This window comes from Daldinia loculata (assembly GCF_022478755.1).
Source record: "Daldinia loculata strain CBS 113971 unplaced genomic scaffold F4817scaffold_16, whole genome shotgun sequence".
In the NCBI taxonomy this organism is placed as follows: Eukaryota; Fungi; Ascomycota; class Sordariomycetes; order Xylariales; family Hypoxylaceae; genus Daldinia; species Daldinia loculata.
In genome coordinates, this window is record NW_026054870.1 from 306879 (window position 1) to 329059 (window position 22181).

The 22181-nt window shown below is 46.9% G+C and overlaps 11 protein-coding genes across 11 annotated transcripts; 4 read left to right on the plus strand and 7 right to left on the minus strand.

Annotated features, from left to right (window-relative positions):
• The first annotated feature begins 103 nt into the window (after positions 1–103).
• Positions 104–3876, plus strand: F4817DRAFT_61268 (vacuolar protein-sorting protein BRO1). The gene is made up of 4 exons (XM_049307688.1): positions 104–705; positions 769–1198; positions 1250–2401; positions 2454–3876. The coding sequence occupies exons 1-4, from the start codon at positions 428–430 to the stop codon at positions 3600–3602; spliced, it is 3009 nt and encodes a 1002-aa protein (XP_049160376.1). The 5' UTR covers positions 104–427; the 3' UTR covers positions 3603–3876.
• Positions 3877–3879: 3 nt separating this feature from the next.
• On the minus strand, positions 3880–5078 carry F4817DRAFT_333600 (uncharacterized protein). The gene is made up of 2 exons (XM_049302776.1): positions 4928–5078; positions 3880–4864 (listed from the first exon to the last, which is right to left on the minus strand). Exon 2 carries the CDS (start codon positions 4358–4360, stop codon positions 4151–4153), a length of 210 nt encoding a protein of 69 aa, XP_049160377.1. The 5' UTR covers positions 4361–4864; positions 4928–5078; the 3' UTR covers positions 3880–4150.
• Positions 5079–5451: 373 nt separating this feature from the next.
• F4817DRAFT_61271 (transport protein Avl9-domain-containing protein) lies at positions 5452–8855 on the plus strand. Its single transcript, XM_049307689.1, has 4 exons — positions 5452–5948; positions 6017–6443; positions 6500–6712; positions 6763–8855. Exons 1-4 carry the CDS (start codon positions 5743–5745, stop codon positions 8128–8130), a joined length of 2214 nt encoding a protein of 737 aa, XP_049160378.1. The 5' UTR covers positions 5452–5742; the 3' UTR covers positions 8131–8855.
• Position 8856: 1 nt separating this feature from the next.
• Positions 8857–12706, minus strand: F4817DRAFT_61263 (Cullin-domain-containing protein). The gene is made up of 5 exons (XM_049307687.1): positions 11998–12706; positions 11930–11946; positions 11799–11878; positions 9859–11747; positions 8857–9726 (listed from the first exon to the last, which is right to left on the minus strand). The coding sequence occupies exons 1-5, from the start codon at positions 12127–12129 to the stop codon at positions 9538–9540; spliced, it is 2307 nt and encodes a 768-aa protein (XP_049160379.1). The 5' UTR covers positions 12130–12706; the 3' UTR covers positions 8857–9537.
• Positions 12707–12882: 176 nt separating this feature from the next.
• On the minus strand, positions 12883–14904 carry F4817DRAFT_333606 (uncharacterized protein). Its single transcript, XM_049302777.1, has 2 exons — positions 13087–14904; positions 12883–13036 (listed from the first exon to the last, which is right to left on the minus strand). Exon 1 carries the CDS (start codon positions 14211–14213, stop codon positions 13173–13175), a length of 1041 nt encoding a protein of 346 aa, XP_049160380.1. The 5' UTR covers positions 14214–14904; the 3' UTR covers positions 12883–13036; positions 13087–13172.
• Positions 14294–14930, minus strand: F4817DRAFT_61352 (uncharacterized protein). Its single transcript, XM_049307690.1, has 3 exons — positions 14892–14930; positions 14635–14825; positions 14294–14564 (listed from the first exon to the last, which is right to left on the minus strand). Exons 2-3 carry the CDS (start codon positions 14699–14701, stop codon positions 14374–14376), a joined length of 258 nt encoding a protein of 85 aa, XP_049160381.1. The 5' UTR covers positions 14702–14825; positions 14892–14930; the 3' UTR covers positions 14294–14373.
• Positions 14931–15626: 696 nt separating this feature from the next.
• Positions 15627–16676, plus strand: F4817DRAFT_364274 (mitochondrial K+-H+ exchange-related-domain-containing protein; the record flags this gene model as incomplete). The annotated part of the gene is made up of 2 exons (XM_049306731.1): positions 15627–16063; positions 16131–16676. The coding sequence occupies 2 exons, from the start codon at positions 15627–15629 to the stop codon at positions 16534–16536; spliced, it is 843 nt and encodes a 280-aa protein (XP_049160382.1). The 3' UTR covers positions 16537–16676.
• A 79-nt stretch (positions 16677–16755) lies between these two features.
• On the minus strand, positions 16756–17295 carry F4817DRAFT_314609 (uncharacterized protein; the record flags this gene model as incomplete). The annotated part of the gene is made up of 1 exon (XM_049300429.1): positions 16756–17295. One exon carries the CDS (start codon positions 17293–17295, stop codon positions 16756–16758), a length of 540 nt encoding a protein of 179 aa, XP_049160383.1.
• Positions 17296–18835: 1540 nt separating this feature from the next.
• F4817DRAFT_61412 (uncharacterized protein) lies at positions 18836–19235 on the plus strand. The gene has a single exon (XM_049307691.1). The coding sequence runs from the start codon at positions 18867–18869 to the stop codon at positions 19134–19136; it is 270 nt and encodes an 89-aa protein (XP_049160384.1). The 5' UTR covers positions 18836–18866; the 3' UTR covers positions 19137–19235.
• Positions 18836–20606, minus strand: F4817DRAFT_333613 (uncharacterized protein). Its single transcript, XM_049302778.1, has 2 exons — positions 20122–20606; positions 18836–20058 (listed from the first exon to the last, which is right to left on the minus strand). The coding sequence occupies exons 1-2, from the start codon at positions 20328–20330 to the stop codon at positions 19335–19337; spliced, it is 933 nt and encodes a 310-aa protein (XP_049160385.1). The 5' UTR covers positions 20331–20606; the 3' UTR covers positions 18836–19334.
• Positions 20607–20649: 43 nt separating this feature from the next.
• F4817DRAFT_333615 (uncharacterized protein) lies at positions 20650–21856 on the minus strand. Its single transcript, XM_049302779.1, has one exon. It carries the CDS (start codon positions 21555–21557, stop codon positions 21051–21053), a length of 507 nt encoding a protein of 168 aa, XP_049160386.1. The 5' UTR covers positions 21558–21856; the 3' UTR covers positions 20650–21050.
• Between the last annotated feature and the right edge of the window lie 325 nt (positions 21857–22181).

The window sequence follows — 22181 nt, forward strand, 5'->3', positions numbered from 1 at the left end:
TGCTCGACTTGACCATCTCGTCGCAACAGAATTAATTAGGCTACATACATTACCTATACATTATACACTATACACCTCTCTCCCACCTTGTCCGACCCAGCCTTCTGCAACTTTGCTGTTCGGACGACAGCATGTTGGAAGATCCACCGACCCCTGGTACAAACTTGTCTTCAGAGAACTAACTTGGAGCGAGTGTCGTGTGTTGGAAGTGGTGACAAAATTCACGACGCACAATTCATAACCTGATCTAGTGTCCATCGATACAGCATCAAATTACACCAACCCCACATCTCTTTGTATTCGTACATACGACAATAATAGACTACTCCCTTACGAAGCCGCTTTTCCTTATGATAGACGGGCCTAGGAAATATTAGAGAGATAATTTGCCGCGCAAAGTCTTCTACCGCAATTCGCATCTTCCGCCATGACGCAAACTCCTATGATCTCGGTGCCTTTGAAGGCTACCAACGAAATCGATTGGATCACCCCGCTTAAGACCTACATTAGAGATACTTATGGAGATGACCCCGAAAGATATGCGGAAGAATGCGCAACGCTCAACCGCCTCCGCCAGGATATGAGGGGTGCCGGGAAGGATAGCACCTCCGGGAGGGATTTGTTATATCGATACTACGGCCAGCTCGAGCTGTTAGATCTCCGCTTTCCTGTCGACGAGCAGCATATTAAGATCTCTTTCACATGGTATGGCTATTCCTGCAGAGGTCGAGTGTTGGCATTGTATCAATTCTGACTTGAGTATGCTAGGTTCGATGCATTTACCCACAAGTCGACATCTCAGTACTCCCTCGCCTTTGAGAAAGCCTCGATAATATTCAACATATCCGCTGTTCTGTCCTGCCACGCCGCTAACCAAACCCGCTCCGAAGAGGCTGGTCTGAAAACCGCTTATCATTCCTTCCAAGCCTCTGCTGGCATGTTTACTTACATAAACGAAAACTTTTTACATGCACCTTCATCCGATCTGAGCAGAGATACCGTTAAGACTCTAATTCAGATCATGCTTGCGCAAGCTCAGGAGATATTTCTAGAGAAACAGGTTGCAGACCAGAAGAAGGTAGGTCTACTGGCAAAGTTATCTAGCCAGGCAGCCTACCTGTACCAGCAAGCCCTTGAAGGAGTCCAGGAAAACGTCAATAAGGCCATCTTCGAGAAAGTCTGGCTCCTCTTTACCCAGGTAAGTCATTCTGCGGCTCGAAATGAAGATCGTTGACTCACTCGTATCCAGATCAAAGCTAGCTTGATGAGCTCAAATTCTCAATACTATCAAGCGCTTGCTGATGAAGATGCTAATTCTTATGGTGTCGCTGTCGCGAGGCTTACGGCGGCTGAAATCCAGGCGAAGGAAGCTAGTAGAATGGCAAATAATTTCCCCAACACCATGCCACCTAGTTCGAACTTGAGTGCAGACACGGGGATTTTGTTAACGGAAATCACAAAACGGAACCTAACCACCATCCAGGAGAAATTGAAGGAACTGATAAAAGACAACGACTACATCTACCACCAGACTGTGCCGGCGGAGGCTAGTTTGGTCCCGGTCCCGAAACTCCCTGCAGCGAAGCCAATACCCGTAAACGAACTATATTCTGGTCAGGATATTCAGCGCATAACTGGTCCAGATTTGTTCGCGAAGATCGTTCCGTTCACAGTCACCGAATCAGCAAGCTTATATGACGAAGAAAAGGCGAAATTGGTCCGCGCAGAGGCCGAGAGGGTTGACCTAGCTAACAGTGAAATGACCACCAGTTTGGATTATTTGAAGCTACCAATGTCTTTGAAAGTACTAAAAGGGGGTGTTGACCAAGAGATCCGACCAGATGGGGACTTCCAAACTTGGTGCGATGATGTCGCGGGGCATGAGAATCCGATTTCGATATTCGATACGCTACGAATAGACAAGGATGCAATCGTGACTGTGCTGGATAGATGTTCGAAACAGCTGGATATGGAAGAGAGCGTTTGCGAGAAAATGAGATCAAAGTACGAGAGCGAATGGACGCAACAGCCGAGCTCACGGCTTACGACTACTCTACGAGGAAATATCCGAAGTTATAGAGAAGCTTTAGATGAAGCAGCGAAGAGTGACGGTCAGCTCTACACCAAATTCCGTCAAAACGAAGTGGCTTTTGAGGAGATGCGGAATGCTGCGCAAACGGGCGAAGTTGATGCGCTATTCCAAACGGCCGTCAGTAGAGTTAGATCAAAGTCCAGCGGTGCGACAAGCCCAGCTAGTAGCGAAGCGAACTTGTTGGATACCGATTTTGACGATGGTAGCCCTAGCGTCGCGGAGCAGATAGCGAGAGTTGAGGACATCCTTAAGAAGCTGAACCTAGTCCAGAGGGAACGGAATCAAGTACTGAAAGACCTCAAAGAAAAGGTATATACGTAAAGCCCAGGAGCGTCCATATTAATAGGCTAACGAAATACAGGTTCACAACGACGATATCTCACAAATCCTGATTCTAAACAAGAAGTCGATCCCGAACTTCGAGAAAGAGCTATTTCAGTCCGAACTAGAGAAGTTCCGTCCTCACCAAAACCGTATCCTGCAAGCCAACCATAAGCAAGCTTCTCTGCTGAAGGAATTGCAGGCATCCTTCGGCCATCTTCTACAGGACAAGCGCGTACGCTCGGAACGCAGCAAGTACGAGGCCATACAACGACAAAGGAACATGGTAGTCAGCAAGTATAAGAGAGCATATCAAGAATTTCTCGACTTGGAATCCGGCTTACAGAGTGCTAAGAACTGGTATACGGAGATGAAAGAGACGGTTGATAGCCTTGAGAAGAATGTTGAGACTTTTGTTAACAACAGGAGATCGGAGGGCGCTCAACTACTTAGCCAGATCGAGCAAGAGATAGCCGCAAACAAGAGCACGCAAGCTGAAGCAGAGCGGGAAAGGCTCCGTGGTCTGATGGAACGCATGTCTATGGATCCTAGCACATCCCCGTCACCGAACCCGGGCTCGAACCGACCTGTCCCGACGCCGCTCTCCTTTTCAAATGCTCCGCGTTATCCACAAACGACCAGCGCCTCTAGCCAATATCAAATGCCAGCTTCTCCGCCGCCAAACCAAGTCAATTATCCAGGGTTTTCTAGCCCCCCGGCAAATACTACATACGCACCCACGCCGCAACAATCATTCACTCCTAATCCGCAACATAATAGTCAACAATTTGGCCAGGCCGCGTACAATCCCAGCGCTTGGGGCCGGAATCCTGGCCCGGCGTCACCACCGCCAAACCAGACCACCTTTGGGCTTGGTGTCGGAAGTAGAGGTCCTGCTTCGCCTCCGCCTTCACAGACATCATTTGCACCGCACCAATATAGTACATATGGGAATCCACAAGCTCAGGCATCACAACAGTACATGCCTCCTGGTTTCGTACCGCCTCCGCCACCTCCCGGACCTCCGCCGTTAGGACCACAACAGACTATTCACTATTCGCAACAACCACAAGAGTACGCATACGGAGGTTCTCAAAGCGCCGCGTCGCGGTCAGCACAACAGCAACAGCAACAGCAACAGCAACAGCAACATAATGATCCGTGGGCGGGACTAAACGCTTGGAAGTAAAAGGATTGAGGTTACGATGATGACGAGGGAAACGCTAGCAATGATATTATAATTCTAAAAAGTCAAGTATTTGGTCGTGAAAATCGCAGTCTAGCAACTTTAGAGACGTAACAGCTTGTTAGGTTTCGAGTCAATTGTTATTCTTGGAAGGATACGTGATAAAACATCTGTTAAAACCGCGAGGTCTACTGAGGGTAGCTGTCCATTAACCTACTTGGAGCCTGGATATTATCTTCATAGGATTCATAATCCATTATATTTACATATTACCTTGACACTGTCTACTTCCTAACGCCCCCACGAAGGTGAGAGCCGTTCACAATACCATTGGCGGTAAATTGTATGTTATATGAGCATTTACGCTCATGAGATCTGGTAACTAACGCAGCGTAACTGACTACAGACTCGGGTTCGCCTACAGGTAGGGTCTCGGCAAGCCGCATAATAAAAGGCGGCAGGCAGTGAGTTCTCTCGACATATTCATCGAGTCCAACAAATACGATTAAACCAGAGACATGAGTTCGCGTGGGATTATGCCGGACGAGATCTCATCCCATTCGTACGGGTGAGCGAATATGCAAGTCCGCCTCTTCGAGCAACTGATAGCCGAAGAGACCTAGTAGCCAGGCCGCACACATGCATATATATAAGGTAGGCATGTAAATGCAGATGTGTAGATAGGAGTTGAAAGTGCCGGCGGGCAAAGACGCGGAGATATAATTAAAAACCCAAAAAAACACACATACACACGCACACATACATAGACTGACTCAAAGGGGGTGGGATATTCCGTCGAACTGCAGGATCGGTAGGTTTTAATGAACAAACGTTCGGGGGCTTGGCAAACAGTTGATGCTGCGATGCGGGAAGGGCTATGATAAGTCGACGTCGTTTATGCAATGCAAGACAGTTGGCATGGCATATCGCCACATCTTTTTTCTTTCGTAGCCCCCCTAAACCGACCTAGCGCGGGTTGGACGAAGGAGAACGCGGCAGCGGGATATCCGGAGGGGACTTTTGTTGTTGAAGAATGTACCTAGCTGGTGTTGTTGTTATAAATATCTAATGTAAGTAATAGTAATACTAGTAATATGGAATTATGGCGTCGGTACAGCTTTTCTGTAAGTTGGCTGTAGGTTGGACGGTACAACTTAACGCGAGTGTTGTAAAGAACAATAAATAAATAAAAAGGGTTCGTCGCAAAATCCTAATCGCTACACGTGATTGGAAGATGATGTCTGCATGGAACTTCCACAATGCAGGTAGGCACGCATCTACGGGCTGTTCTTACATGTGTATCGGTGCTAAAACCAATTGACACTTAGGTACCTCCTAAATTGACCGCGGTGGGCAAATGGATAGTGGATAGTGGATAGTGGGTAATGGGTAGGTGGGGTCTTGTAGCAGCGCTGACATCGCTAATTCATTGGGCGTGGGACCACCCTGCAACACCTGAAAGAAAATCGATATTATCCAATCTTCTGGAATTTCTCCATGAGCAAATACAAAAATACAATACAAAAATACAATACGTACATACACACACATACATACCATAACAACAGTCCGCTACATGAAAACAACATCTCGATGCCGCACGAGGCATTGAAGATCATGTATATTACTCCACCAATGGCATTTATGTGATCTTACGCTGAGCTGCCTTGTTATTTTTCCTCTCTTAACATTTCCTTGTTGACCGTCGACGGGAGAAACTGCTGTCAGACCTTTAGGAACCTGCTTACACCTGGATTGGAAACTGGCCATTGGCATCACTAAACTTTCCAGCCTAGCTCCAATCCGACTCGATTCTAGGCATTCAGCTAGTCTCGAGCATTGACGAACTTACATCTCTGTCCCGCTATTGGAGAATCTTGACTTGGTTCTCCTTAACCGCCGCACCTTTGCCCAGACTTATATTCCCCGAGACTCTGTATGCTACCAACTCACCGCCTCCGCTCGTTCCGCCGAGCCTCTTAACTGTCTACGGCTCGAAGTAAAGAAATTATTGTTGCTAGCTCGGAATTGCCACGATCGACTTATACGCGTTTATTATCGACAACCTACTTCCCCCGAGTTTCCGCGTGCGCGTCTCTTTCGTCCGTAATTTGGGTTGCCTCTAGGCACGCGGGTATTTATTATGGCTACGCCCAATTCTGGCCCTGTTGGGGAGGGAACCGAGAGCAGTAGAGCAGGCTTCGTGCCTTTAGTAACGGTTGTGGATTTTCACCACCACAGAGGCCCTGAAGTTGAGAGATGGTTTGGAGTAGAAGAAGGACAGGACCCAGCAGTCGAGTATGACTGGCCATTGCTTCCGTTTATGGCTTTAAGCGACGGAGCCCATGCGTGAGTTTACTTTTCAGTATAGTATCTATCTGTATCTAGTACAAATCTGAGCTTATTGGCCCATATAGATCGACCGAAGACTTCTCGTATTTCACTCTTTTACGACCGGCTAAAGACGACTCTCCTGCGACATCGCTCTTCGGAATAGCATGTACGAGACAATTGGACGCCTCGCAATTGCTGGTTCGGCCCTCCGACGTGACGCGCTCAACGGTGCAGAAGGCAGTCGTAGTAATAGCAGATAGCCCACAGTTCTTTGGCATGCTGAGGGAACGATTATCTGTTGTTACCAGTGCGTGGTTTGCCCAGCGCGAGTTCAGTGATACCGAGATCCTGCGAAGGTTCCAGGAGAGCCTTGCCGAGGAGAAGGCGCGCGGCCAGATGAACGAGGAAGTAGACAGGGATCAATACCTAGGCATGAGCCTCCGAGAACTTGTGAGGGAATTCCGCTGGCAGACTTTAGTGCTCTTAAAGTGCTGCCTCTTGCAGCCGAAGGTAAGCAGTCAAATACGGTTCGTTATCGACCCGACTTATACTCACTAGGAAACTAGATGCTCTTCTTCGGCTCACGGTGTGAGCGCCTGTGCATGATGCAGTTCTCCCTCATCTCTTTAATACCCGGATTGCTTAGGAATCTCCAAGATTGTGCAGGGCCAGAGCTGAATAACTACGAGAAGAATTTGACTCAGCCGACGAGTTTGAGAACTAGTGATCGAAACTCGTTGCTCTCATACATGGGACTCCCATTGCAAATATTCGGCAAGGTAAGACAGTTTGTCTTAAAAATAAGGGCATGAGTTAATTATCTATATAGGGGAGCCTATTCGGGCCATATACGCCTTTACAGCAATTGGATATCCTTGCAGACTTCGGCACGAAATCATATATAGTTGGCAGTACGAACTCATTACTATTACAGCAAAGAGACCGGTATAGCGACATACTAATCAATCTCGACGAAAGCACGATCAATATTACTTCTACATCACTTCGCACTGCATTAGTGCTCTCCCACTCTGACAGACGATGGATCGACTTTGTCACACAAGAGGTAAATGACACATGGGACGAATCCAATCCAGGCCGGCCGAAAACGATGGGGTATCGTGGTAGCGAAGAATTCATCCGTCTTCAGTTTGAAGAATACCTCCTATCTCTCATTTCTTCCGTCAAATATCATAATTACCTCGCTAAAAACGCACACAATCCTAAAGCAACCCTTCCGCATATCGAAGGAGACCCCTCTATAGACTTTGGTAATGAATGGGTGGAATACTGGATGAGAACCGAAAACTACAGGATATGGGAGTCGCATACGGACTCGAATCTATTTGACATTGTGGAACCGAGGCATCCTTGCGCTGGCGGACTTTCAATTGATGATGTCCAACGGCGGATTCAGCAGCAGGTGCAAGATTTACATCTGGATGAAAGATTCGCAGTTGGCCGGGAAGTGCTAGGCAGGAATCTGGCAGCGGGGCGCGATAAAGCAAGTACTATGTTCAACAAGCTATATGCCGATATGGAGGCCCTCCGTGAGGCGCAAAGGAAGCGTGCCGAAGAGTCCCAAGCGACTCAGGCTACGGCAGAGAAGAATGGAACCGCAGCACCTAATGCAGATTCAACAAAGACTCAAAGTACACCGAGTTCCGTTGGGGCGAGAGCCGGCGCTTACATTGGAAGCTGGACTTCTTGGGCAGACCAGAAGCGGAAGCAAGGATGGGGCCGATCGAGTAATACTTCCAATGGAACAGGAGGTGGCGGTGGTGGTTGGGGATTTGGTAGTCGTAAATCAAGGTCTGGGAACACAGATTCCAGCAGCGAAAAGAACACGCCGTTAAGCAGTCCTACACTTTCTTCACGCGGCTTTACCAGCATGGAGAAGATTCAAATGTCAGATGTACAGCACCGAGCCAGCGAGGGTCACGAGAGAAGGCCGCTTACGCAAGATAGTTTTGACGAGAGCCTGCTCGATGCCGCGGGCTCGGCTGACGAAAGCGGGTCTTCCAGTGCGGGCAGTCCACGAAAAAGCACCGTTCTGGAACGCAATGGTAGGAATGAATACGTGAAACTCGACAGCGATGACCATGGTGATAATGCCAAGGTAGCTACTGAAGAGAAGGATGATATCAAAGAAGATACTAAACGGGAGGAATCCAAAGTGTCCGAAACTACTACGTAGTAATTAGCTTGTGGAATCAACCTATGCGCGATCAAATTATATACGACGAAGGCGGGTCTAAAAGGGACGCTGGATAATTAATCAGGTGACGAACTACGTTCTACGAGTCAACGAATGGGAAGAGCAACGATGCAACTTCACTATACCGCGACCAGCGCTGGCAGGAAAGAGAGGTATATATATATATATAGAGTATGAGAGATATGACCTGGTTACCCCTATCCTCTTGGATACGGGCCAGGGAAATAAGACTAAACAAATGCCCAACCTCGCTCAATAGGCAGGATAAATGAACGTTCATAGTAGATGTTCCAAGTTAGCTAGCTAGCTACCTACCTAGGTAGATAGACGATAATTCGTCTGCTCCTACGAAGTCGGAAAGAAATTCATGATGAAAAGAAAAAAAATCGTTACGTCGGTGTCGCTTTTCGGTGATATGCTGTAGCCTAGTCGCCTTTCTTTTGTGATACTGGGGATATCGAGATATCGTAGCTGATTGATATGTGTACACTAATTATTTCCGGGAATTGATACTACGAGAGCATTTTTGTTCAATATACTTCAATGCGGTATTACTGGTTAGTTCCTATGGGGATACTTGAATCCAGGTGGCTTTGGGAATATCCAACCGCAATCTTACTCCACGCAGACATGTGTGACTTTGAAAACTAAGTACCTAGGCGCCGGGAGGCTATTGATAGGGAGTAAAGTAAACACAGGTATATCGAAGTAAAGTAGACATCATTTTCACAACACAAACACTAGCGCACGTAGATGTAGAGTATTTATTCGTATCTATGGGGTTTGCGGTTCCACCTAGACACAGACCCAGATGGTATAGCAGGAGCTGCTCGGGACGCCTGAGGTATCATCACTAGCACTCATCACGACGACCCGGGGTTCGGCCTAGCTACCTAAGCCTAGGTATATGTAGGAAAATAGGAGGAGGAGGGGGGAAGCAAGGAGCAGCTAGCTAGCCGCGGTGCTATAAGCGAGGCGTTTCCGTTCTGTACACGACACAGCCCTCTTCTCCTCGTGCCAAATCTGGTCTCTCCGTCAAACGTATTGTGGGAAGTGCCCAGCTTGTCGTCGCATTCTGTAGTAACTCGGGGCCTCGTCAAACGCGTAATAAAGTCTAGTTGATCGTTCCGAAAACCGCCTCGCGTCAGATAGCCCACCAACCAAGAACCAGGAAGAAAAATAAAAAAGCGCCTTCCGAGTGTCCGTTTGGAGAGCCAACCTCCGGGCTTTCGTTATTACACCACCGTCGCAATGTGTCATGAGGAATATAACCGCCGCCGCCGCCGCCGCCGCCGCCGCCGTCGACGGATGCCAGGAGAAAGAATACGGGGGGAATATGCCTGAGTATAATGCAATTATGCTACAGACTAAGGGCTCATGTCTGTCTTAAGCGAGATAACCGAGATCGTCATCTTCCAAACGCTCCAAGTATTCCTTGTCAAGAAGGATCTCGATGCACTTCTTGATATCACCAACCTTAGGCACAAAGCGTGACCTGATCTGAGTAATACACTCGGTAATTAGTAGGTTGTGCTTCATCTTCTTTCGTGCCTTCATGATTCGGACAATAGCAGACTATAATATTGATTAGCACCTCGACAAAGATAGTAGTACTATTACTGGAGAACCCGGAGGATTTAAAAGGGGAAAGGGGAAAGGCGAGAGGCGAAAGAGGGAAAGGGAAAAAAAGGTTATGTGAATACTTACTTGTAAGACCATTTGACGGTCATCCTCAATCGTCTTGTTGGTGTCGGCCTCCTCCTGCTTCTGTTCCGTCTTGGTGCCAACGTTAAGGTTGACACGGATCTTCTTGCTCTTGAAATCATAGTTAAGATGGAACATCTTTCCGGGACCAGGCTTCTCGCCGTCAGGCTTCATAAGAAGAACTTTGGCCTTGAGAAGGATACCGAGGGCAGGATCCAGAACCTCGCTAGTCAGCTGGGTAACCGATGCGATATCATCGTACGAGTGGGCATCCTTCGAATTGAATTGCAGAAGAATAGCCATCTGATAAACGCTCACTTGAAAAGTATAGGGCGTCTTTGATTGCCTACAGTAGCCGGTCTTGAGCTCTCCTTTGCAGAGTTGCCATAGCCAGCTTAACTTACGACCTTCGTGTTTGTTCTTGTAGAAGAGTGTGAATCGATCAATGTCGGTTTGAATCTCGGCTGGCGGGTTGAACGTCGTATTAGGGGGGGTCAGAGGCCAAAAACTGGTTCCCAGGATCGAGTACGAAGAGTCGAGTGGTTGCTTCTCTGATTGCAGGCCCTTGGTATGCTCTCGGAATCCGGTGTTGAGATCCTTGGAGATTTGCATATCCTGGAACATGCGCTGCAGTTTATTTGTATATTCGAAACCGCATGCTTCCTTGAGCTTACTTATCATGCTTGTTTCAGCGTCATCAGATGAGGAATTGCTGTGCACCAGACGTCTGGCTAACATTCTCGAGTAGAACTTCTGGAATACATCCTTGTCCTCAATGTACTTGAAAACGGTCATGATTTGCGTCAGAGTAGCATCGAGTTCAGCCTCTTCCACGCCAGCCCCACTCTTTCTCAGTAACACATCGGTATACTTGGCGAGAAGTTCGGGAGACTTGCTGCTCCCTGCCTTGCAGATCTCGTTGCGGTTCACAAACTCTCTGCAGGCATTGTCCAAAGACCTTGTGAACTCCGGCTCATCGGCAAATGCGCGCTTCACCAAACCTTGATATCGGGTATGTGTCTCAAGCAAAGCTTCCACGTAGACCTTGGGCTCAAGTTTCTCGGCATCCGAAGCAACCTTTGCAACCGCGTTAAGGCCCGCGTTGCGAACGTGAGCCTCGAACTTCGTTCGTAGTGGCTCTAGCCCATCCGGAATCCTAGAGAGAAGATTGTACATACGGGCCATGTCTTCCTCTCGGTCGTTGTCGAGGAGAACTTGGAACTCATCCCTTAGCATTGCGGAATGGTCAGCGATCAAGGCTTTGTTGCATGTCTTCTTCAACGGTAGCGCTATGTCGTTGTGGAGGTACATGCGCACACGCTCTTCCTCTTCAGCTAATCGGGCCTCGGCCTTCTTCATATATTCTACAACGCTGTTCTCGGCAACAAATTGCTTAGATTCAGCCTTGTAGAATTCCTCCGTCGCCGCAAGGAACGGCTTCTCGAAATGAAATCTGTAGGTGTCAAGAGTCGACTTAGTTGCATCGTGCTCATCAAGACCGAGGGATACGAAGGAATCGACAACCTGCTTGATCTGCCTATGCTCAATTGTCTCACCATTCCTCTGCTTCTCCACCAGCATGAGTACCGCATCCATAACCTTCTTGTTAACGAGTGTAAAGAATTCGGTGCGCCACTGGTATAGATGTAGAGTGTAAACGTCGTACGTATTCTTCTTTCCCTCGTCCATCTCTCGCTTGACCCAGTGCCGGTTGAGATATCGAAACAAGTGGTGGATGTACTTGGCGGCGACCGTATATCTATTCCATTCTCTGATATAGAATGCCAGTAAGGCCTCGTCAGCATGTCCCTTGGATTGTTCGTATAGTCCATTGAGGTGGTTGTTCAGGTATTCCTTCAATTTCTTGTAGAGGTCCTCGCCGAGGAGATGCGCTTCGCTCAAGTTAGTGGGAGATTGTGGATTTCGGGATGGAATGTCGTTACCTCCTCTGTGAGCCTGTCCTACGGCACTGGAACTACCTAAACCGACAGCTTTCTGTGATGTACAAAAGTTATGAACCGCCCTGTCTCGCGTTAGCATACGTGCAATTAGATAACAAGACTGAAAGACTCACGTATAAATGCCCATGTACTATTGAAGATGTTAGCAAAAAAAACCATGCGAGCAATACCTAAGACTTACAGTGGCCATATCCATTCCTTCCTGTAGATTAATCATAATCTTGGAAATACCACTCTGAAGGTACTCCCATGTCTGGCCGATGTCCTCTCGGTTCGGCGCCGAGGGCATAGGTCGTGCCGCGGTTAAGGACATGGTGATAAGATGTCGGAAGAGATATCCCCCAAGGAGGGTGCCAGACGAGGACTATAGACAGACAGGCAGATGGCTTTCGGGTATGAAGATGGGAGTCGGGTCTCTAGACGGGCGAATGTCAAAACTCAGTCAGCAATAGACAAGACAATCAAAGTGATGTAGGTAATCAGTCGTGTAAAGGGCACGCGAATATTCTATAGATTCTATAGATAGTGGCGAAACAAATTCGGTGCGAGGGTCTGGAAAGTTTTATATGGTATGGATGCTAGGGGAAATAGAGAACACCAAGACAAACAATGTACATACATTGTCTTTGAGGTGGTGAATCTTCCAGACTCGTGACCTTAGTCTAGCAAGGCTCACTGTTCGGTGGACAATTAGCGACGCAATGATTTTGAAAGTAAAACAATGTGTTAAAAGGAACTAACAGTTAAAAAAAAAAGTGAATCGAAACCGAAACGGAAATCAAAAGAAGTTGAAAATCGATGTCACAGCTGCTACAAGTGAGAATTAACAGATGGAGTTGATTTCAGGTTGCCGCATCACTAATTGTAATAAGGCAGACACCGCAAATGACCGCGGTCCCCCAAGGCTGCCAAACCGACCCGCATCGACCAGAAACCGTTTAGCGCCGACTGGTTGCTAGTCTCCGCCCCCACCTCGACTTACCTAACGCGCAGGGTAGGTACGTAGGTACCTACGTAAAATATCCTTACTCCTGCCCCTCCACGTCACCTTAGCTTTGTACCTACATAGTACAGGATATTGCTTCCCATCTGTTGTGTGCCTGCCATCTGAGGTAGCATATAAGGAACAATGCCTGCCCGACATTTGATCGAAGACAATTGAAGTCACCTAAACACAAACACATTAAAGGTCTGTTAGGTACCTAGGTACCTCACCTAAGGTCAAGTATTGCGAATAGTTGTTCTCACCCATTCCGCTAATGTTCTGTAGAACCATCAGCGTAAATGATATTGACGTTATCATCTTGGGGTATATTTATCTCCTTATACGCTATCCTTATAAGCTATTTACCTAACTCATTTTTCATTTACGTTATCTATCCCGCCGAGTTTCTCCGCCAATCTGAAAACATTAATAGTGAAATTCAGAATCCAGGCGATCAACCCTACCAGCGTCAACGCCGCAAGACCCCTGGCCAAATGCAAAGACAGTCTCTCCATTGCTGCCCATTCAGGAACTGTCGACAGACCGTCCCCACTATGATACACCAACGCTTCGAAAGCCAGTGCCGTGCTAGCAGATTTCAACACGATGAAAACGAGGTCCAAGAGCGTTAGCGATATCTTCTGCGCTGGTGCTCTAAGTCCTAAGGGTTTCCCTGTATATTCGTCCCAAGTCATATATAAAATGTAAGGAATAGCTATCGCGTCAATGACTATAGCTACAATCGCTTGCGAAGTCTCTGGGGTATTGTCGTCGGGGGTTTCTGGGCTCTTCTCTTTTTGGAAGATATTTGTTGCTACAGCAAGAGCTGCGATGGTGGTGATCAAAACGATTAGACGGAATATAAGCGGCGCTATTGGATGCCGCAGTACAAAATTCGAGATCTTCATCCCCCAAGTATCCTTTCTAGATTTTCTCTTGGTCTTGGGATCTAACGGATGAAGCGGGCTTCGTACGGGCTGGTCGAGACCTGGCATTTGTTGTTCGAGGACGTCATACGGTACCACTTCGTACTCGTCGTCGGGATTTCGTCCATAGGAAGACGAATGGATAAAACCCCGCCATCTCTCGTAAGGATCTTCATTAGGTGCTCGATAGCCGAGCCCCATAATAACTGGCTCTGCCGTGCGCAAATGATCCCATCGTCGCCCTGGCCTGTCGGCTCGTTTCCTCAAAAACACGGGGAGTTTAGATACATGATCGTGTTTTTCGTCGACCCAGTCAACATAACCATCCTTTGATACCCTTCGTTTTAAGTGGTTTCCTTTATTCTGTTCCGGGCGGACACTTGGCGGAGGAGGATTAATGTGTTTGTCCTTTCTCGGCCCATGAGCGTGCTCATCATACAACTCCACCCAAGCGGGCACGGTGCTCCGCAAAGGATTTCGGGTCATCGCAATGCTCGGTGTAGTAGAGGCATAGGGATGCGAAAATCTAAGGATAAAGGCGAAGTAGGGCGGCGATAGTCGAATAAGCAGACAAAATTGCTAGTCATCCTCTCACATACATTAGGTAGCTTGCGTCGTCAGGACGTGGAAGAGGTGGGGTGACTGATTAGCGTGTTGAGTAGAAAAAGAACCGCTCCAAAGGTACAGATATAGCGCCGGGTGTGTGTATGGTATATATGAGTTTCTGTAGGCGCCAGCTTCCATCAAACTTTCGACATACTATGTATGGGCGCAAATGTCGGGAGTGGAGAAAAGCGCAAAGCGCATAACCATAAGACGAGCGAGGACAAAGCAAGGCTTCGATTTAACGCGACTAAGTTAGATTAGGTAGATAAAGTAAGTAAGGAGGTTGGTATGTAAGTATAACTTAAAATAGATAGTTCCAAAAACCATTCCATGAACAATAGACAATGCCAACTTGTCGTTACATACATCGAAGACGGAAAGAAGAAAAGAAAAAAAAGGAAATATAATATGGTTACACGACAAACGCGGTCTTTTTGTGTGTAGATGAGATAAGGAGCAGCTGAGAAGTCAAATGACAAAAAGTTGCGATAGCTTTTTAATAAATTAAGTCAGCTCTAGGTACAACAGCAAGGGACCGCGTTGTCCGGGGAGACTTACCAGGGATGTAGAGTATAATCGCAGGGATGGATCGATTTCGTCTCACTGTGGAGCACGATTTACAATACGGATTACGTTAGACACCTAACATATATCCGACCGTGGGGCTATATCGTCCTAGCCACAGGTACATGCCCGTTTCTTGGCTTCCTTTTTCCTTAGGTAAGTTTATACCTAATCATGAAGTTCACAACAGGGAGTATTCTATTATTATTTTCTCCCTTTTCATCCAATTTTTGTATCACTATAAATTTAATATTAAATCTCACACAATTTTCATAAGATACAAATTCATATACTGTTACACCACCACATCTTTATAAAATTACATACTACCAATATATTAGGTACATCTAGCTTTACAAAAAGTCTAATTACATGTACCTCTGTAAGATGTACCTAATCGACTACGTAGATTATGCAAGCCACAAAGCCTATCCCTGCGCACATGCGTCACCAGAGAATCTTCATTTGCTACCCTAAAAAGTCCAGGGCCTCATAAGTAGAAACTTGCTCCGAATTCGACAAGGGTCTAAAATCTACATTTTCAACGTCATTGCTAGTCCGCTTGCAAACCTTATTGACGTGGCCACGATGATTTCCACGAAGACTACAGAAAGATGAAGTAAACGAGGCTTCATTGCGACACCTTTATTCTAATTTATTTCGCCGCTATCCTCGTCCGTTTCTGTCGCAAGCCCGTCGCAATACAATATCCTCCCCTCACCCGCTATAATGAGATTCTTTCTCCTTCCTATCTCAACCCGGCGAACTCTGCTATATTGCCAGAAGGTTCAAGTCTTACCAAAAAGTAAGCAAACCTTAGTCGACAAGGCTACGGTTCGTGCTTCACAGCTTTGGTCTGACTGGGAGAAAAAAGAGAATGGTTGGCAGAAGAAAGTTGTGGTCTATGGTAACTCCCTATTGAAAAGAATTCCTTTCGAGGAATGGGGCCTTAAATCGGTACCTCCTCTATCTACTAGACGGAGGGAAGAAGAAGTGCTAGGAAAAGACAAGAACCATCTTATTTACCCAGAAACAGTAATACCTACAACAAAGGCGGTAAACGTCCTTCGAACCCTTGGGACAGAACGGGAAGCGTTACATAGAACTAGGTTGATGTGGTGCTTCATCGGAATGCCCATCAGTGCACCGTTTGCTCTTGTACCGGTGTAAGTGTATTATCCTATCTCAGTAGCACATCGTACCTTTGCAGTCTTCTAATCAACATACCATTAGGATCCCCAACCTGCCTTTCTTTTACCTGGTGTATCGAGCTTGGTCGCATTGGCGAGCCCTTGCAGGCGGCAAACACATTCAGTTCCTTTGCGAAAAGAATCTCTTAACTTTATCCCCATCGCCAGTACTCGATTCGATCTACGCTCCACTCCTCCCTGACCCTCTTGCTTCGAAAGAACAAATAGCAGACACAGATAGAGCGAGCAAATCAACTGCCGGTAATTCCAAAGAATTTGCGGAGGAGCGAATGCTACTTTCGCAAGAGAATAGGCGACAGCTCGTAAAGGCGCTAGAAATACCGGAGCTCGAAGTTGAACTTGAACGGGCGATTTGGCAAGTCGAGACAGCGATTCAAAAAGAACAGGAAGAGAAGTCCAAACCGCCCGATACGGAGAAGCCAAAATGACATGGTACCGGAATTCAAGCAAATAGATCTCGGGGAAGCTGGTGGCGAAAGGGTATTTCATGATAACAAGATCACGAATTCATAGATAATGAGATACCCGGATTTGGTTGGGGCAGATAGATAAACCGGCCTCGCTCCTCATTGCCATAGTATCCGAGCAGCAGACAGGAGTTCTCAAAAAGAGCACTCTCATGAGCAATATATATGACGATATGACTATCACGTTCGCCAAGCCTGAGCTATACCGACCACGCGGATTGCCAAGAGAACTCCAGCGATGCACAAGACCCCCATCGTCGCTATTGACCGCCACGTCGTTAACATGTGCAAAAGCTGATACGCTTCTGGTAGCGAGCCCCCATGATAGTCGCCAGCAGCAAATACTTGCTTCTCCATATCCATCCTCCGCATGCCCACGCCTAGGCCAAAGTCATGGCATTCCAAATCCGTCCGTAAATAGTACTCCGCAACAGTTCCGATAGGATAATAGTTCTCCTTTGGCTTAGTCGTCGTGGTCTCCGTGGCATTGCGTATCGTTTGAGGGCGATTCGTAATGCCATCGTCCCTCGAAGACGTCAATCTCCATGCTACTTTCGCCTTTCGACGCAGCAATATCTGTGTCGGACTCTGTTCGCGTCTGGTGACTTGGGCGTAGTATATCCGCCTACGTCGCTTCGATGCCTCGGGCCTTGACGGGTTCAAGGGCGAGGAGATAATCGGCGCATATTGTTCTCTCAGGGGCACGCTCCAGGAAGCCATTTCCATATTCTGAGATTGAGTGAGCGTGGAGAGGCCGGATTGGAAGACGGACGAAGTCGAATCCAACGGACAAAGAAGGTAAAGGCCGAGCACCCCGATAGCGATATGTCGTTTGTGGTACCGGTGGGCTAGATCGCTCTGTTCTTAGAGTTTCATGTATTACCTCCCTTGCTTGCACATTTGAGTTTAGGCAAAACCATAACTATCTTCTATCTACATGTACGCATGGAGTCGCCCTCGACGAAGATATCGAGCGTTTGTAGTGTAGCATGGGTAGGTACCTTTTAAGGACAGTAGACAGTATTCGATAACCGTTTCTAATTATAACAAGGGAGGTCTTTTTGAATTACGTGGGGTTAGAGTGGCTCGAGTGTAGGTAAGAGTATTGGGATTGGCTTTGACCCTTTGATGTCCCACTCTCACAGTACCATGGTTACGTTCAATGGCAAAGATAAGCCAAGGTCAGGAAATCCGAAATGTTCACCTAATATGCCGAGAACTTACTAAACCACAATTTTCGATGTAAAGCTTTAAGATTTAAAGGCTCGAAAGATTCGGGACTTACTGTAACAGGTATATAACCTGGATGGCTGGACCGGAGGAAACCTTCCCACGCGATGTTCTTATAATGGGACCATAATGGGACCTCAAATACACACAACACCAAACTGTTATCGACCCCAAGCCGAAGTCCAAGTCCCTACCCGACAAGGGCCAGGCAGATAAAGGACCTCCCGACTCCGCCAACATTAACTGGCACCAATACCCGATGGCGATACAAATCCGTATAAGGGGTACATTCTATCACTATACTGCAACCCTGGCGGAATATAATACTGTGTGCTAGCCACAATACAGATCATGATTCTTCACTCTCCACGACATCTGCGACACGGGCGTGTCAACGGACGCAGTTCATATCACTAGCTCTGGTGTTATAAGCGCAAGGCTAAGGGTAAGCGGTCGAGTAAGCCCGGCTCCGGCGCATATGTAGTCGCACTGTCTTCTTTCATGGCAAATCTAGCCTAGTTGGTTATCCTTTAAGCCTTTGCAACGCTCGAACGAATGTGCTTTTCTTAGGAACTACTCTAGGGTATTGCCCATAGTAGTGACGACTACTTCGAGATGATTAATGGTATACCTCAGGGTACGTTACTCATTATAGGGTAGGTCTTTTCGCATGCTAGGCGTCATCGTATCCACCAGCTATCCGCGGTCGAGTTCCATGTCAACCTCCGCAAGGCTCTCGGCCGGGTACGGCGATGGAGACTAAGCCCGGAGAGTCACTATCCTTATAACTGCTGGCGCCACGACGAAACATTCCCAACGTAATATATTAACAAATTTTGCGGAGGGTATAGGATGCTCCAGACAAGCAGTCATATGATGGCATCGCGTATATATCATTGATAAAGTCTATATGAGCACCTCCCCCTTCTTATAGCTTCCTTGTCTCTTTTAATATCTCCATTTCGTTTCCCTGCCTTTTTAACACTTACTCTAGCTTAATCGTTCCCCAGGGCAAGTAACAATCAAGACACCTCAGGTAAACCCAGATAATAATCGAAAAGATGCCATTGGTATCACTATTTCTAGTGAGTGTTAGCTACAGCTATGACTGCGTTCCCAGTTTTGCCTTCGTTGGTTATTTCCAACGGGGGTTCTACACTCTCCCCGTCCAAGATAGCTGCAACCTCTTCCAAATTCGCCTTTCCTGTTGTCTCCACAAAGAGGAAGTAGACAACGATCAACTCAATAAAGATCCAGACATCGTAGATGATGTAGAACTTCCAACCCAAAGCTTCGATGCCGACCGGATTCGCGTATTGGTTGAATATTAGTGCCATCTGCATCTACAGACTTCTCATACGTCGCCTCTAGACCCGTCCAGATCGCATAACACATCCAAACATCCCGCAGTAGAGACGAGGAAGAGCGTACGACGTCTAAACCGATTTACCACCAAGGCAAATCCGACGCCTACAATTAAGCTCCAAAGTGTCACCATGGCATTGATCAAGGTTTGAATTTCTTGAGTCTTATAGCCGATAGAGTCGAGGATCAACGTGAGGTAGTATGAGATGATGCCGTTTCCGCTCCATTGGCTGAAAAAGCCGACTGCTAGGACGATGAAAAAGCGCCGTCGATTTCCACGAGTCTGAAAAAAAGGACAGATACGAGGTTGACCTCCTATTCTCAGATTCAACACGAAGGGCTATGCGAATTTCCTCGAGTTCCAATGCGACTATCGGGTCGCTGGGGTCGCCATTAGCATGGTACTTAATTATAAGGTCGTGGGCCTCCTGAGTTCGATTAACAGACATGAGCCAGCGTGGTGATTCCTCAATCAAGAAGCAAAGCCCAATTTGTATAGCACTAGTCATGCCTTGGAGAAGCGAGGGGATTCGCCATGCCCAGTCACTATTGAGTCGAAACGAACCGTACATGATCCAAGCAGCCATCAGCGATCCCAGGCCCCATAGGCTGTTATATATACTACTGACTAGAGGTGCGGCGTGAGGAGAGTATGCAAGCTCCATAATCAGGAGTGGTGCAGCTGTGATGTTCAAAGCTAAGCCGAATCCTAGGACACCTCTTGCCCCAATGAACATTGCGGTATTCTGCGCACCACCTTGGAGGGCAGCGCCGAGCAGAACTATAGCGGCACTAGTGACGAGAGCATTCCGACGGCCGTATAAGTCGCAGTTCGCGGCACAAAATGGAAGAGAGATCAACTGGCCCACGTTTTGGATAGCGTTAAGACTATGGGGTCTTAGTAAATCACAATAAACATTAGAGATGGACGTTATTATGGATGCCCCTTACAGCCCAAGCTCGATAGCCCCTGGATTGTTGAAAGATGCTTTCCATGTGTCTAATGACTGTAAACCATTCATCATTGAAGTATCGCAACCGCACGAACAGCTTGAAATAAGGGATATAAGCAAGATCAAGTTTAGTTTAACAATACCTTTGTTGGACAACCAAGGGAGCTGGCCTTTCGCCAAAAAGGTAGCCTTCTCCATGTTTGGCATTGGAACACCCCAAAACCACCCTCCAGCAGAAATGTTGGGTTATTCGAAATGGCAGGCCATGATGGTAGCACAAATTCTTCTTATATCTTAACAGCCAATTTTTCAGAACGGAGACCGGTTATATTAGTCATTATAAAATGGCAACTCGCCAGGGCTTGATCCATTCCCAGCCTCGGATGTGAACCGGTTCACGGCTGAGGAGATCGATATTGAGTGGTTTAGTCTTTAACCGTGTTATGTCCCACAATCATAAGGTATCTAGCGTTAGAAATATGGCTTAGTAGATGTCCTTCTCAGACGTTTGAATAATACGAACTCCGTCGAATCCACTGAAATTCATCTATGTAAATGGCGGAGTTCCTGGCGAGAGCGACGAATGATGTGCATCAGAGGATGTGGAGATATGTAACTAAACTGGCAATTGTTGCAACTTTACTAGGTAGTTAGGTAGGTTAAAGATAAAACTGTACTTACCGTTTACGTTCCGGCAGTTTAGCAACAGTATTCCTTAGGAGCAATAGTGGAATCATGGATGTTACATAACTTACATACCATAGCGGGATTGTATGAGCTGGTAGAATCGTTTAACTGTATAGAAACATGCCATCTATTCGTGACAACTTCCGAGGAAGACGCTCCTTAAAGTCGTTCACGGTAAAATAGGTATTTAATAGTAAACTCAACATAATTGCTAATGTTGGTGTTTCTCTGGATAGGAGGTTATAAGGTCAGGGTTTTTGAAACTGTCTGCCACCACTCCCAATCTATCATTCCAACGATGTGGAAATCTTCGTTCACAAGGATGTGGTCGCCCTTATCGTCAGGGTGCTTCAAGAAAAAGGGTCCCCCTGATGAAGCATTTTTCCCGATATCGTTTAGAAGATCTGAACGAAAGCGATGCATGAGGAAAACATCTATCGGATAAGTAGCCTCGATCTCGCCGCTTGCTATCATAGCAAGGTACAATTTGATAAGGGCGCCGGCTCCCTCTAGCGAAGAGTGAAAAGGGCCCAGGGGCCCTGTAGTTCCTACACAATACACTTCATGGTGAGCAATACCCTGTATCTCGTACCTTGTTGGGTCGTTAGCTGGGACTATTGACCCCATCGTATCGAACGGGTGCTTCTCGATCTCAAGAAATATGTCGACTAATTGCTGCATGACTTTTTTTCTCTGCGACGGGCTTGCCCCTTGCCAATCCAAAGGTTTTCCTTCCATCTTTTCCATCAAGATATAGCCAACCCGCCCCAATGGGTTACTTAGGTCTGATTCGCATATTCTGGAGCAATGATATACGTGCCTCTGGCTTGGGACATTCGTGCCATTCGTGCCATTCGTCCCGCAGATGAGTTCGACATAGATGTTTATTGCAGAGGGGACAATTTCCAGCTCTTTGAACAGCTGGTTGTTTGCAACCGTCCCAGTCACAAGACCATAGAGATAGTTTCAGAGACCAGTTGATGGAAGGCCCCTCCAGTTTAAGTAAAGGACGAGGAAAAAATTATGAACAAGTTTACCAATATTTTGGATTACGATGAGTTGTGACCCCCACCTCTAGAAAAGTGGCTGGTGTTGTTAAATTATTCCTACCTAGGTATCCATATCCATCTATACATGTTTGCTAGAGATATACCTAAGGCAAATACAAGGAGGTATCTGTCAAGATAACTCCCTAAGATGGTACACATGTGGTTACTAGAAATCACATTCATAACGCATCTTAGGTAGTTTTCTTGCCCTTTCATAGTCTCGCTATTATCTATCCTCCAAGCCTTAATGTATCAAGGCACGACATGTCCCTATGCACATGATGGAATATGTAAATAGACAAGCGAGCGTATCGAGTCGATT

What these genes read in the sequence shown, in the direction of transcription:
- F4817DRAFT_61268 (XM_049307688.1), top strand. Translation starts at nt 428, where the DNA reads ATGACGCAAACTCCTATGATCTCGGTGCCTTTGAAGGCTACCAACGAA. An exon ending in ATTAAGATCTCTTTCACATG is followed by an intron (nt 706 to 768) that starts GTATGGCTATTC and finishes TGAGTATGCTAG; the next exon opens with GTTCGATGCATTTACCCACA. An exon ending in TCTGGCTCCTCTTTACCCAG is followed by an intron (nt 1,199 to 1,249) that starts GTAAGTCATTCT and finishes ACTCGTATCCAG; the next exon opens with ATCAAAGCTAGCTTGATGAG.
- F4817DRAFT_333600 (XM_049302776.1), bottom strand. Translation starts at nt 4,360, where the DNA reads ATGTGTGCGTGTGTATGTGTGTTTTTTTGGGTTTTTAATTATATCTCC.
- F4817DRAFT_61271 (XM_049307689.1), top strand. Translation starts at nt 5,743, where the DNA reads ATGGCTACGCCCAATTCTGGCCCTGTTGGGGAGGGAACCGAGAGCAGT. An exon ending in TTAAGCGACGGAGCCCATGC is followed by an intron (nt 5,949 to 6,016) that starts GTGAGTTTACTT and finishes TGGCCCATATAG; the next exon opens with ATCGACCGAAGACTTCTCGT. An exon ending in GCTGCCTCTTGCAGCCGAAG is followed by an intron (nt 6,444 to 6,499) that starts GTAAGCAGTCAA and finishes CTAGGAAACTAG; the next exon opens with ATGCTCTTCTTCGGCTCACG.
- F4817DRAFT_61263 (XM_049307687.1), bottom strand. Translation starts at nt 12,129, where the DNA reads ATGTCCTTAACCGCGGCACGACCTATGCCCTCGGCGCCGAACCGAGAG. An exon ending in AGGACAGGCTCACAGAGGAG is followed by an intron (nt 11,748 to 11,798) that starts GTAACGACATTC and finishes ACTTGAGCGAAG; the next exon opens with CGCATCTCCTCGGCGAGGAC. An exon ending in ACCGTCAAATGGTCTTACAA is followed by an intron (nt 9,727 to 9,858) that starts GTAAGTATTCAC and finishes TCAATATTATAG; the next exon opens with TCTGCTATTGTCCGAATCAT.
- F4817DRAFT_333606 (XM_049302777.1), bottom strand. Translation starts at nt 14,213, where the DNA reads ATGACCCGAAATCCTTTGCGGAGCACCGTGCCCGCTTGGGTGGAGTTG.
- F4817DRAFT_61352 (XM_049307690.1), bottom strand. Translation starts at nt 14,701, where the DNA reads ATGTATGTAACGACAAGTTGGCATTGTCTATTGTTCATGGAATGGTTT. An exon ending in TTTGGAACTATCTATTTTAA is followed by an intron (nt 14,565 to 14,634) that starts GTTATACTTACA and finishes GTTAAATCGAAG; the next exon opens with CCTTGCTTTGTCCTCGCTCG.
- F4817DRAFT_61412 (XM_049307691.1), top strand. Translation starts at nt 18,867, where the DNA reads ATGCCATTGGTATCACTATTTCTAGTGAGTGTTAGCTACAGCTATGAC.
- F4817DRAFT_333613 (XM_049302778.1), bottom strand. Translation starts at nt 20,330, where the DNA reads ATGCCAAACATGGAGAAGGCTACCTTTTTGGCGAAAGGCCAGCTCCCT. An exon ending in GGGGCTATCGAGCTTGGGCT is followed by an intron (nt 20,059 to 20,121) that starts GTAAGGGGCATC and finishes AAGACCCCATAG; the next exon opens with TCTTAACGCTATCCAAAACG.
- F4817DRAFT_333615 (XM_049302779.1), bottom strand. Translation starts at nt 21,557, where the DNA reads ATGGAAAAGATGGAAGGAAAACCTTTGGATTGGCAAGGGGCAAGCCCG.